General features: G+C 39.6%; 2 protein-coding genes across 2 annotated transcripts; both read left to right on the top strand.

Annotated features, from left to right (window-relative positions):
* The first annotated feature begins 1,859 nt into the window (after window positions 1–1,859).
* spty2d1 (SPT2 chromatin protein domain containing 1) lies at window positions 1,860–6,993 on the top strand. The gene is made up of 6 exons (XM_062420734.1): window positions 1,860–2,340; window positions 2,709–2,826; window positions 2,939–4,534; window positions 5,806–5,965; window positions 6,055–6,132; window positions 6,246–6,993. Exons 1-6 carry the CDS (start codon window positions 2,260–2,262, stop codon window positions 6,337–6,339), a joined length of 2,127 nt encoding a protein of 708 aa, XP_062276718.1. The 5' UTR covers window positions 1,860–2,259; the 3' UTR covers window positions 6,340–6,993.
* A 642-nt stretch (window positions 6,994–7,635) lies between these two features.
* On the top strand, window positions 7,636–11,370 carry uevld (UEV and lactate/malate dehyrogenase domains). Its single transcript, XM_062421030.1, has 12 exons — window positions 7,636–7,760; window positions 8,473–8,557; window positions 8,644–8,709; window positions 8,811–8,974; window positions 9,073–9,208; window positions 9,291–9,385; window positions 9,491–9,596; window positions 9,873–10,043; window positions 10,145–10,309; window positions 10,594–10,681; window positions 10,832–10,955; window positions 11,206–11,370. Exons 1-12 carry the CDS (start codon window positions 7,719–7,721, stop codon window positions 11,368–11,370), a joined length of 1,407 nt encoding a protein of 468 aa, XP_062277014.1. The 5' UTR covers window positions 7,636–7,718.
* The last annotated feature ends 1,955 nt before the right edge of the window (window positions 11,371–13,325 follow it).

The following is a 13,325-nucleotide window of genomic DNA, read 5'->3' as shown; positions in this document are numbered from 1 at the left end:
ACGATGATGGTGACGACGGCGACGAAGAAGAAGAAGAAGAAGAAGAAGAAGAAGAAGAAGAAGAAGAAGAAGAAGAAGAAGAAGAAGAAGAAGAAGAAGAAGAAGAAGAAGAAGAAGAAGAAGAAGACGAAGAAGTGATCTGATTACCTTTATGTATTGTAATACCACTATTTAACTTCCAACAAGTAATTAGCTTACTTGTAGGGGGGTAATCTGATTACCATAGAAATAAAGCTGATACAGTTTAAAACTAATCAACTTTAATCTCACTGTATCTTTATGAAACCTTGTGACAATTAGCTGCAGTTGCACTTTTAGAGTTTACTATAATGTATTTGGGAGGTTTGCTGTGCAGATACAAAAGAAGTATTACATCAGTGTGTCTTATATAACTGCAAATATCTGTGCCACATATGTATTTCTATGTCAATATAGAAAGGTAAATATGATGATCGAGCGCACACATAGATACAAGGTATTCCAGCTCACTCTGGTCTCACAAAAACCACCAAACCGCCCAGATATTAGAAGTCAGAGGAGGATCACTTCCCAACCGTTTTTTCTTAAACATATTTTCAGTCACTAAATAAACAAGATTATTAATTAAACTTAAAGATTAAAAATCTACCCATGACTCAGCAAAGCTGTTATTTTGGCTGGCCTGGCTCAGTTGATGTATTGTTTTGGTTGATTTTGATAACTATCTTGAACCACCAGCTGTTTTTGCACCCTGTTATTATCATCATCATCATCATTACCACATTCTTTTAACACATTCAGCGTTGTGAAAAAAAGAAAACAACAGACCTGGGTCCCCATGTTGCCCTTGGAATGAGTTGGCTTATTTGCCCAAAACAGAACTGACAACATGTTCATGTCTGCTATGTTTGTGTGCGGTGGTGTCCACCAGATAGCTTCTTGTAAACGACAGTTGAATTACTAAAATAAACAATACAAATACTAACTGCCTTAAATTGGTTGTTGCCAGTAGTTGCCAGTGCATCATGTCCACCTTGCTAAAAGTATTGTAGTCTAACACAACAGCCTTGCAGTGAATTCTCACATCATGAAGGTTATATGATCAGTTTTTGTTGAAACTGTTTTCAGAGAGGCATTAAATAAACTGTAGGGTCATTTTGGAGGCTGTTTGGAGCTGTTTGTGATACTGTTGAACTATATTTCATTATACAGAAAAGGTGTTTTCTGTTATTTAGCTTCACCTCATTGATATAATGGGGTGGACACAAGATTAGAAATCCCTGTCTGTATGTTGCAGTACACTTCAACAGTAATACAATCTGGCACATTTAAAATTATCATAGATTTGAAACAACACGTTTTAAACTTAAAAAAAGTGAAAGACACAGACAGGATTTAAAAAAAAAAAATCTTTATTGATGACAACATCCAGTCTCAGAATATGAGAAAACGTGTCCTTTTTTGTTTCTGTTTGCCAGTGATTTTATTTTATTTTATTATTCTAAATATGAAAATAAAATCAACCCATTTTTAAAATTTCTGCTCATCCCTTTTTGACCAACTTTTTGATAAAGAAAAACAGCTTGCATTTCAATTTAATCTTTTGTATTTTAAAACGAAAATCAAATAGTAACTCGTTTTATACTCGTTCCTGAAAAGAAAATCGAATGACCAAAAGAAACACGGACATCTCTCCTTAATAAATTCTGATAGCTTAGTTAACACATTGCTTGGGAATTTCTAATGTTCTTCTTAGCAAAATAATATCAACTGCAAACCGAAAACAGAGAACTTGATGAACCGTACTTGGTGACTCGCACAGACGGAAGTACGTAGCAGTGAATCCTCTCACTTCCTGAGAGGTCTTTGGACACATTGATTTTTCTGTTTCTCGCTGAAGTCTTTACCAACACCCGGCGTTTGTAATGGATGAGTCTTCGCAGTTTTTATTTCAACAGGCTTTATTTTAAAGGATATGGCCCTGATTTGTTGTGTTATGTTAGTATAAAAGGGCAAGTTCATCTGTCAGGCTTTCTTTTGTTGGCTCCGTTTGTTGACTCAACGCAAGGTTAGCTAACTTCGCTAACGTGTGCTAACGTAAGCTGAAGAAGTTAAAGTCGCGTTAACTGTTTAATGTACAGTCTGACTTCCCACTGCCTGTATTTGGTAAAGTGGCTTCTTTATAGCTGCCCAAGTGGCATTTAGATAACGCTTAACGTTAGCTATAACGTGGTTTGTAAGCTAAACGCTCCTGGGGGGTTTGCTTGAATCAGTCAGCTTATGTTACCAGCTGCTAAAATGATGGATTTTGATAATATATTGTCGATCGCCTCTCAAAACCAGGGCCTCAGCAATGTCCAGGTAAGTCAAAAGCTATTACTTTAACTCATAGACTCAGGTCAAACAGTAAAAATGAGTAATCTTGGACAACCTTGTGAGCACACAAATGCCAGCTCATCTGTCAGGATCTGATAATGCAGCTATCCGCTAACTGCCACCATTATTGAAAATTGAAAACTTTTCCTTTAAAAAACAAACAAAACGTGCACCAGTCCAACCTAAAATTGATATAGTATTTAAAAGAATAAATAGATAATAATAATAATAATAATAGATACGATTGTACCCCCCTAAGACCTATGAGTAAGGTACTGTGAATAGCAAAGTGAGTTGAGTAAGTGCTCCATATTAAGTTAAATCTATATTTTGTCTCATTTTCTCTTTTACAGACAAAGAGATACAGTTTACAAGCTGGACCACCCAAAAAGGACCCACGGTCGAAAGGTGTAAGTGTTGCTGCGGTACAGGCACTTCTGAAGAAGCAACATACTGAGACCAAACAGAAAGGTAACAGTATTTGTTTATATGTAATTTACTGGAATAAAAAAAAAACATATACATTTCACACAACGTCCAAATAATTTCAATAATTACATTATTATTATTTTTTTTTTTGCAGAAATTCAATTGAAGAAAAAGAAAGAGGTACTTATCGCCAAGCGGGTAGAGTTGAAGTCAGATCGTAAAGCACGAGCCATGGCTTCAAGAACAAAGGACAATTTCAGAGGTTACAACGGTGTCCCTGTGGTGGAGGTTCCTAAGAAGAGGAGATCAAAACATGAAATGGATGAAAAATCAGCGGATGGGGAAACATTTAGGAATTACTCAATTGACCCAGAAGATGATGAAGATAATTATGAGTACGAACAGACAGATTCAGAGCCAGAGCCAGAGCCGGAGCCGCTGAGACCAGGGAAAAACTCAGGTTTTAGTGGAAGTAGCAGTGGCAGCAGCAAACCCTCCTCTAAAAAAAACAATGGGCCCACCAAGCCTCCTCCAGCCATGAACTTTGCAGACTTGTTAAAATTGGCAGAGCAGAAACAGTTTCAGCCAGTTGAGCTAAAAACCAAGGTTGTGAAAAAGGAAGAAAGGCTCCGCACAGCTGATGAGATAAGGGAAATGGAGATGGAGCGAAAGGTTAAGAGACGAGACAAAGACTCAATGTCAGATAGAGAAAGAGACCACAAGCCTCAATCTAGCTCTAGTTCAATCAGAAAAAACACTTCAGACAAGGAGCAGAAGAATTTAAAACCACAAAAGAACTCCTTGGAAAAACAAGGTCAGCCCAGTGGGACAGGGAAGAAGTCACATCCAACACCAACAAGTGATAAAGGCCACTCTTCTTCGAAGCCCTCTGCTGGTGACAGAGAAAGAGATAGACCCATCTCCAAGATGTCTCACAGTGATAGAGACAGACCCAAGACAAGTTTGTCTAGTTCATCTGGTGCCACGAATAGCAAAGTTTCTTCGAAAACCACATCTTCTCAGGTTTCAGCCAAACAGGGGGGGGGCAAGCCCTCATCTAGCCACAAATCCAGCACCTCAAGTGACCTTAGCTTCAAAAAAGAAAGCTCATCTTCACTTCACAGAAGACCTTCAGGTATTCCTGGGACCAGGCCTCCTGGTACATCTGTAACAGGTCCAAAATCTCAACATGGGAGCTCCCAACAGAACAGGCCCATCCAGGCGAGCTCAATGAAGCAAGGACCAATAGTTGCAGGCCATAAGCCTGGAAAGGGACAACCACTAAAGTCTGGAAATAATTCTGCAGTAAAATCAAGTGGTAATTCAGTGATGAGACCGTCATCAAGCGGCCCTCCTAAGTCAGGGAACCAACCTCAGGCAAGGCCCGGAGGAACCCTCCAGGCAAAAGGTAGTGGTGTCCCACAGGCCAGGCCTGGTGGGAGTAACCTACAGGGTCACCCTGCGAGTAGAGGAGTCCGACCTCCAGGGATCGGACCTGGTCGACCTGGTAATGGAGGACCAATACCTGGACGACCGACAGGCAGCTTTGGATCAGGACCAGGAAGACCCAAGTGCACTGTGGTGTCAGAGACCATCTCATCCAAGAATTTCGGTGGACCGAGACCAGGAGTCCCTCCTCGGCCAGGCATGCCACACAGACCTGGCATGGCACCCAGAGGAGGAATGCCACCCAGAGGAGGAATGCCACCCAGAGGAGGAATGCCACCCAGACCTATGAACAGACCCCCAGGTAAGAAAGGGAAATAGAATAATTGTGTAATAATCGTATAATAACTTATGTTATGTTAAAAGTGGATTCTGTGATTCTGGATAAAGATATATTGATATTTGAACTGAACAGCCAAATAAATACACTCCTCCCATCAGTGCACCTTCAGAAGCTCAGTCCCCCAAATTCATGGATGCATATTGCCATGGCAACGACCAAAAGAGTTTTATGGCGGAATCAAGAGCGATGCATTAGAGACACTTCTGTTTCTCTCACACTTTATCACGTGCAGAAAAAAATGTAGATCTCTTGAGCACAACAGTCAGTCCACACTGTCTGTAGCCTTAACACTTCTCACTCCATATGCTTTCAGTGTCTCTATCTGTAGCTCATGGGCTGCTGAGAGGACAGTGTCTGGTCATAGGCTTTAGTTAGATGGCACCTTTCAGTACTGTATTACAAAATATTACCATTAAATATTAATAACTGATATTGAACGCCAATGCAGTGCAGCACTTAGGATACGATCTGTATGTCACATCTTGAAAAGCCACACCTCCTTCATATGGATTTGGTTCATGTTTTTAGGCAGAGCAACTTAAAGACAAGTTAATCAAGTGTCTCAGCATGTTGAGCACATTCTTGGTGCAGCTGGTTAAGATGACTGCAACATTTTGTTTTAGGGGCTGTCTATGCACTCTACACATGTTCCCATTAACAAGAACAAAGTGAAGAAGATGCAGAAATCATCAGGATCAGTTCCACTGCTCATACATGATCAGCAGTCACGTGACCAAGATGATCGGCAAGAACCAGGCGCAGTTCAACGCTCTGTACGCTCTCTGCCATATATACTATATAGTTTATATAGTTTAGCAGCACATTAAAACAAACAGTAGGAAACAATGCATGCGGTTTAGCATATGATGTTATAATATAGTAAAATATAATTAACAAACAGCTGTTGACACTTTGTAAACAGCCTGTAACATCACAATCAGTGGTACAGGGCGAGGGGTTTGTTTTCCAAACTGAATGAAGTGTGTCAGCAACACTATGCAGCCTTTGTTATCATTCCTGGCTCAGAGCAGCAACCTCTCTAACAGATAAACAAAAAATAATTTCAATGTTATTAACCTTCTAGTATGAAATTGACTTTATAAACACTAAAACAACTGATACAATAATTATTGAACCACCATTATTTTACTCTCCAAACCAGACTAAAGGTCTTCTTCATAAAGTAGGCCACAACAAATGGAAATAAATAGATTTCTGTATCTGTCTTCCAGGTATGATGTTACCACCTATCACCTCTGCATACAAGAGGAAATATGAGGATGAAGAAGAGGAGTATGACTCAGAAATGGATGATTTTATCGATGATGAAGGTGAAGAGCAGGACGAAATTTCCAAACACATTAAGGAAATCTTTGGTTATGATCGAAAAAGGTAAGGGTTATTTCCACATATTCTGGTTACATGTAATTTCACTTTATTGTTAACTGACCTCTTTATTAAAAAATGTAATTTGCTCTCAGATACAAGGATGAGAGCGACTATGCACTTAAATTCATGGAGAGCAGCTGGAAAGATTGTCAGAAAGAAGAGGCGAGGAGGTAAGTTTGAAATAAACTTCAGTCATTTACTGTTCATTTGTACCTCCCGTTCCTCAAACTGAACATATTTACCACCTTAACATAATGTTATCTTCTCTCCTTTGTTATATTAGTCTGAAAATGGCCGTGCAGGAAGATCTGGAGGAGGAGAGAAAAGAGGTAGAGGAGCTGAACAGACAAAATGCCAAGAGGAAAAAAAAGAACTGAAACACTTGAACTGCGGAGATGAACTGTGTTGCCTGAAAGATGGGACAGTGGGTCTGCCATCTTAACTGTGACTCTGTCCACCTTTGCCCTATGTTGCTTTCTTTCCGCTTCTTTCCCTTTGTCCAGACAAAAATTAAGTGAACTGACACATGACATCGAAGAAGAAGAATTTTAGTGAAAGTCAACCAGAGAAAACTCAAAGATAAAATAAATATGCACAAATCATTCAGGCATCAGACTGCTAGAATATAATGAAATGTTGTCTCATTTTCCCTGTTATTTTATTTATTTCCCCCACCGAGTGCAGGGTTTACACTGTCAACAGTCCCAGTTTCTGTGAGGAACTGTGCTGTCAAGCGATGCATTAACATATAAAAGTGTGTGATTTTTTTTTTTTTTTTTTTACCAATAATGGCATACAATGTAAAGCATTCATGATGAGCTATTTTTGAGCAGAAGTTGCAAACTTTTCACACAAACTTTGATTGTAAAGTCAGTTGAATATGCAGAAAACATTACCACTTGATGTGTTGTGTGTTTGTCTTAAAAGATTTGAAAGAAATGATTGCATAAAGGCTTTTATTTAAATGTCCATGTCATGGATGCTATGTCAGAGTTTGACAATCTCAGTAATATATACAGAACTTTATTCTAGAAAGCAATGAAAGCATTAAAATATTGTTTTCATTCCATTTGTTGTGTGGTATACTGTTTAATTCTGTTTTTAAAAGTTGCAAATTTTGGCAGGAACTTATTGAATATTGATGTGGTTTGGTAAGGGTTTTTAAATCCCCTTCCACTCAAAAATGTTTTTCTGCTTGATCCTTCAGTTAGATGTTGGAGTTTCACTGTGCAGAGTGATGCATGTGCAGAGTTTGACAGTAAAAGGCTGTTTTCACATTTCATCTGCTAAAAGTAAAAAAGTTTCTCTGGGCCAACTAAAAATCTGATTTTTTTTAGGTGGATGTCAATCCTGGTCCAATTTGTGATTTATACAAGTGTGAAACATGAAGCCTCTAGTGCACACAGTGAAGTAGGAGACATCTTAAAACTTAACAAATGAACAAAATTTGCATGTGTATATAGATTGTGACATTTTTGGTGAGGTATGAAGAGTAGATTCTTTCTTTTTAAAGGATATTATTGTGTAAATCAGTATTTTTTGCAGGTAAAACATATACACACTGTTGCTCCAAGCAGAGCGTTTGCGTGTGTTTTGTCCCATTGGCTCAGCCGTACCTCAGTGGGCGGGACCTCTCTGACACGCTTAGCTACTCCACAAAGTTTGCGGAAGCTTTTTGAAGCTGCTGAAGTTGAAGTGGTGTCGTCAGCTGGAGCCAAGTCACACCAGCTATTTTTATTTGTTGTACTTACAATAGATGGATCTTCGTGAGGAAAAAGTGCAGCGGATCCTTTCCAAGGTTAGTTATGAACCACACAAAAAGCTGTCTAAACTTTAAAACCGGTTCCAGTTAAAGTGTTTTAAGTATTAAGGCCGGCTAGCATAGCAGGTTAACCAAAGTCAGCCTTCAACAACCGGCTGAACCTGCTCTGTTACTTAGCATGTCCCGAAGAAAACGGGGAAAACACGGACATGTTATCTAATATAAGATGGAAACAAACTGCTGGTTGGCATCTTTCTTCTAGTTCAATCCAGTCAAACTAAATCTAACAGTGAAGGTATAACTCACTGTCTTTGGTGGCTTTTAACCCCGTTTCATTCAATTATTTGCAAAGTGATGTACAAAATTGTCAAAAAGATATCACGTGAAAGCTCATGCTTATCTGCTCGGTCATCCCGTCCATTCATGACTGCTGTCAAAGTGTCGTACAAATCAGCTCATATGTACAGTATGTGTGATGTGAAGCAGCCTGAATGATCTGCTGAACCCCTTCGGTCAGCTGGCATCACTGAGCCATGAGGTTAAAAGCTGCTGACACAGCCATTCAATGAGACAGAAGGATAATATGACAACGATTAAAATGTGTGGGCTGAAGCTGTTCACAAAAATATAACATGTCCAGTGCTGACAATGAATCAGAGTTAGTAATCAACACATGTACTACACACATTCATATGTGCCTTCATCTTTGCAATCACAGATGAGTATTTTCCTCCCCTCTTGATAATAGTACAAATTCCACGATGTCGCAGTTGAGGAGCTGCAGAAAATCCATCGCATCTACCCCGGTATGATACCATCCTCAGGCACATACAGTAAGTATTTTCAGAGCTTTACATTTCTCTCACACACCTTCCAACTGTATCTCTGAGAGGTGATTTGCTTCTGTTCTGAATTTTAGCGTTCAGTGATGGCACCCAGAAAGATCTCCTGAAATTAATTGGTAACATCCCTGTCAAGTATGAAGGTAAGGTTTACCTCTTTAGCCTGCTTGAAAGCAGCTTGTCATACTTGAATCAGTATGATGTCATTATTATGTACTGACGGCAGCCACTCTGTCCCTAAAAGGACGTTCCTACAACTTCCCCATCCAGCTGTGGCTTATGGACTCGTTCCCTTTCACCCCACCCATATGCCTCCTGAGACCGACCCCTGAAATGGTCATCAGAGAAGGCAAGCATGTAGACTCCAAAGGACGGATCCACCTGCCAGGGCTGCACAGCTGGGATTTTGTACGTTTTTTTGCTTTTTGCTACAAGTTGATATAAAAAGTTGGGCATTTTGCATTGTTCTCATCAGTTTGGCTGCTGTTTCTTTTGTTTTGGAACAGCCCAAATCATCTGTGGTGGGTCTTCTGAATGAGATGATCCGCAAGTTTGAAGAGGATCCTCCACTGTCCTCAAAAAGAGACAACAAAGACCCACATGAGCTTCTGGCATTTGTCTCCAATATCCAGATCAATGATGGTACTTCACTTGATATTTCAGCAATGCTGTTGATGATCAATAATTGGACTGCTATTGTTGGCTTAACTGGTGTTTATTTCAGGTGGAAACAGACATCCCGATCAACAGATCAATAAAGTCTCAGTTATTGGTGGAGGAGATTTAGGGATGGCAACAGTGATGAGCATTTTGGCAAAGGTAATCACCTCCTTTTTACATTATATGTCAGAGATTTCAGTTGATACAACTTGAATTAAAATGTAAATTTTTCAATCTCATGTTTTTCTTTTTCTTTCTTTCTAGTGTACAGTGGCTAAACTTGTTTTTATTGACATTGCTGAGAGTTCCACCAAAGGAGGCAGCACAGACTTAGAGATTTTCAATCTGCCGAGGGTCGAGGTATCCAGAGGTGCGTCACTTTCTACACTGTCACACAATAATGTCAAAGTCCGAGTCACCATTGATGTTCGATTGTTTTAACAGTCTGCATTATACTTGTAGAATGTAATTTAAAACCTGGACTTAAGGCACTGTATCTCTACCAGCAGCTGCGCTGTGGCTGTGCTTGCACTTTGACCTTTCTATACAGAAAGAAAAAAGAAAACAATCAGCTGTCTGTCTTGTTTGCAACTAGAAACAACAAAACTTTATTTTTCTATATGGTTTACTGTCTCTCTTCTGTTAGATATGTCTGCCTCTGCCGGCTCCAGGGTTATTGTGGTAACTGCAAATGCGTGGAGCAGCGAGCAGTCATACGTTAGCGTGGTTCAGACTAATGTCGACCTGTACCGAGGAATCATTCCAAATCTGGCACATCTCAGCCCCCATGCTGTGATGCTCATCGCCTCACAGCCAGGTCAGTGATGGCAACACAGGCACGTCCTCTGAGGTAACGGACAGCTCTGCTCGTTAACCTTTCACATCGTCAACTTTATTCTCTCTCTGCTTGAATTCCAGTGGACATCATGACCCACGTCGCCTGGAGGCAGAGCGGCCTGCCACCGACACGGGTGATCGGGGCGGGGTGTAACCTGGACTCAGAGCGACTCAGTCACATACTTGATATTAACCTGAACACTCACAAACAAGCCTGGGTCATAGGAGAACTTTCAGATAACAAAGGTGAGCCCAAAAGGATGATTCAATTAAATATTTAGATGGAAGGCCTTAATTGTCATAATGAATATTTTATGGAAGGTGTGTGGCCATTGTTTTCTCATATGCTATTTATGGAAAGTGTGTGGCCATTGTTTTCTCATATGCTATTTTCCTTTTTGAATAGGATTGACAAAACCAGTAATGCTGCACTACCGGCTAATCTCGTCCACTCTTTCCATGCTCAAGAACTCTACCATGCCACATATAAATAACGCATGATTGAGCCTGTCAGTGTTTTTGTCTTCCAGTCCCTGTGATGAGTAACACTGGGCTGAGCTCCAGTGCGCAGGCAGAGATCGCTCCAGGATCCAGCTCTACCAAACCATTGTTAACCAGGTACAAGCATGATTTTTGAAGTTGGAGTGAATCTGTTGTGTAATAGTGTGATCAACTGGATCTGAAATTTGGACAACTTATAGGAATTCGGAAAGTTTAAAAGTAAAAAAAATGTTCTCTGATATGTAGTACATTTTTCTGTGCTCGCAGAGCATTTGACATGATGAAGAATCGAGGTCAGCGTTCGTGGTCTGTGGGTTTGTCCATAGCTGACATCACAAACAGTATCCTGACAGATAAGATGAAGACCCACTCTGTCTCCACACTGGCTCAGGTGTGTCTCATTCTCATATATTAGGTGTTATGTTTCACTACATTCATTTCCTTGTTTGTATGAAGTCAGGAGCTTCAGTGCTATTAACTCTGAGGTGCAGATGTGGTTGTTTCTCATTAACAGAGGCACAGAGGACTTAAGATTGCTTGTTTGATATATTAACTGTGACTTGTGCTTTTTGAATAGATCACAATCTGTACTATTTCTCAGGAGGAGATTATCACACACTTTTTTTCTTTGTTTGTTTTAGGGCTGGGGTGGCATAGGTGCGGAGGTGTTCCTCAGTCTGCCGTGCATTCTGGGATCTAATGGGTCCACACGCCTGGCTGGTGTGTCACTGGGACAGGAGGAAGACTCTAAACTCGGGGACACTGTTACTTCCCTGTCTAACCTCATTAGTCAGTTTAGGATATGAAGGATATAATCCTAACCCCAGTTACTCCCTCTGAGTAGCTGTTGCTGTAGGTGGTAACACACTGTCAGCATATGAACTCCCCCACTAAATCAGCTACTTATACTACTGGAGATTAGAAGTTGCTATCTAAAATACATTTCTTTGTCGTCCTTTAATGCTGTGTATTCACTGTGGGTAAGAATAGAAATATCAATGTACTGATTACTCATTTTGTAACATACAAAATGGGCAGTTTAGAACATGAACATGAATGTACTGTTATATTTCTCGAAAGCCGTAAAACTATGCAAAAGCATCTAAATAACAGTGATGCTTATAGTTTTTAATAATTATATTTTTGTCACTAACAACTCAAAGTGCATTTGACCTTGTGCAATTTTGCCAAAGATGAATTTACAGGTATTTGTATATGATGAAGTATAGAGCATGTAGATTGTATGCAGCACGTGTTGATGGTGAGTCAGTGGTTTCTTCATTGATGAGGTACAGCTCGTGTGCTATTTTTGCTGACTTAATTGTATATTTTTTACATTAAATGTCAGTATCAAAAAGCTTTTAAAATGCCTTAATATTTGAAATGTATTGCTTTTGTTTACATTATGTAAAAAGCCTTTGCACTGCGGTAACTGCTGTAAGTTATGTACAGTAACATGATTTTGTGGGTGTGCAATAAATAATCTGAAACCAGATAAGGCTTGTCTCTGTGTGAAGACAAGAGAGCCAGACAGCTGAGGTTGATCTTTTTATAATAAATCTCAAATAAGTGGTAGCATACATGTACACAAGCTTTGGTCTGAGCCCCAGTCTCACTGATGTCATCCATGGTCATAACTGGTGATCGGGTCACATGACTAAAGATAGTCTAGCAAACCAAACAAGTCAAGATCCATGTTGTTGGGTAAGAATCTACACAAATTTAGGCGGCAGTCAGACCAAAGTTCATGAACAAACCATAAAACATCTGTTAACATCACTCCCGAAAATTTCAGCTGTAACTCCCTTGTAACAGAACTGAATACTTACAGAGAACTGCATAACCTCTTGGTAATGATAAAGGTCAGTGCAAAAAACAAAACAGATGTTCAGACACAGTATATAATGTAATATATAACTGAGTGAAACAACAACAGATATAAACATATTTGACTATAGGTCCTTAATATAGTATGGCTCAACTTCCGTTTCTCAATCATTTTTGCTCTGAGCATTTAAAATAAACATTAAAGTCACTGCTACGGTTCTAAAATATGGCTATGCATGTGAATGAAATCTACTTTGACTTACTCACTTGTCTCCCCAGTCAGAAACAAATAAAGACAGTGTGATTATGGATCTGTTCTTATATTCTGAAGTCTAGCTTACTGGTCATCTATGTCATGGTCAGAACTCGTTTTCCTAAAGCATCTTTTCACTGGTCATGTTTGTGAAATGCAGGGGTTTCATAACAGAGCTTACATCCAAAAACAATCGATCTACCACTTTGGACCACTAGATGGAGCCACTCTTCACAAATGCTGTGATAACGGTTTTAACTGATATTAAAGTCTGCTGATATGTTGCATCCATTAAATCCTCATGTAACTCATACATTTCCAACATATTTAGAAAGATGCGTATACATACACATGAAACAGCACATTATTGTTGTGAAGTCACTAAAGTGATAGACAAACGTCACGTTGTAATAATTTCTCTGAAATTGACAGCATCCTAATCCTAAAACAAACCTAAAAAGCCTAAATACCCACAGAGTACCCACTGCTGTCTACCTGGGAAATAAATGACTGGTCTGAGTTCCATGTGAAGTAAACTAGTTTCAGTATATTAACACCAGTGACGTATTGCACCATGACCTCCCCTGTTGCTGGTTGTAACAACTTAAGCAATTCTTTCAAAAGTTTGCATGCAAGGTGCTTTGGTGCACCCTGGTTTTGTGGTCCTCCATCATCAAGTAT

This window comes from Scomber scombrus, chromosome 6 (assembly GCF_963691925.1).
Source record: "Scomber scombrus chromosome 6, fScoSco1.1, whole genome shotgun sequence".
In the NCBI taxonomy this organism is placed as follows: domain Eukaryota; kingdom Metazoa; phylum Chordata; class Actinopteri; order Scombriformes; family Scombridae; genus Scomber; species Scomber scombrus.
The sequence above is the reverse complement of the archived record's forward strand: the minus strand, read 5'-3'. Positions and strand labels throughout refer to the sequence as shown.

Coding starts and splice junctions, on each gene's coding strand:
- spty2d1 (XM_062420734.1), top strand. CDS start 2,260: ATGTTACCAGCTGCTAAAATGATGGATTTTGATAATATATTGTCGATC. Junction 5,966..6,054: donor TTTGGTTATGATCGAAAAAG/GTAAGGGTTATT, acceptor ATTTGCTCTCAG/ATACAAGGATGAGAGCGACT. Junction 6,133..6,245: donor CAGAAAGAAGAGGCGAGGAG/GTAAGTTTGAAA, acceptor TTGTTATATTAG/TCTGAAAATGGCCGTGCAGG.
- uevld (XM_062421030.1), top strand. CDS start 7,719: ATGGATCTTCGTGAGGAAAAAGTGCAGCGGATCCTTTCCAAG. Junction 9,386..9,490: donor TGATGAGCATTTTGGCAAAG/GTAATCACCTCC, acceptor CTTTCTTTCTAG/TGTACAGTGGCTAAACTTGT. Junction 10,044..10,144: donor GCTCATCGCCTCACAGCCAG/GTCAGTGATGGC, acceptor CTTGAATTCCAG/TGGACATCATGACCCACGTC.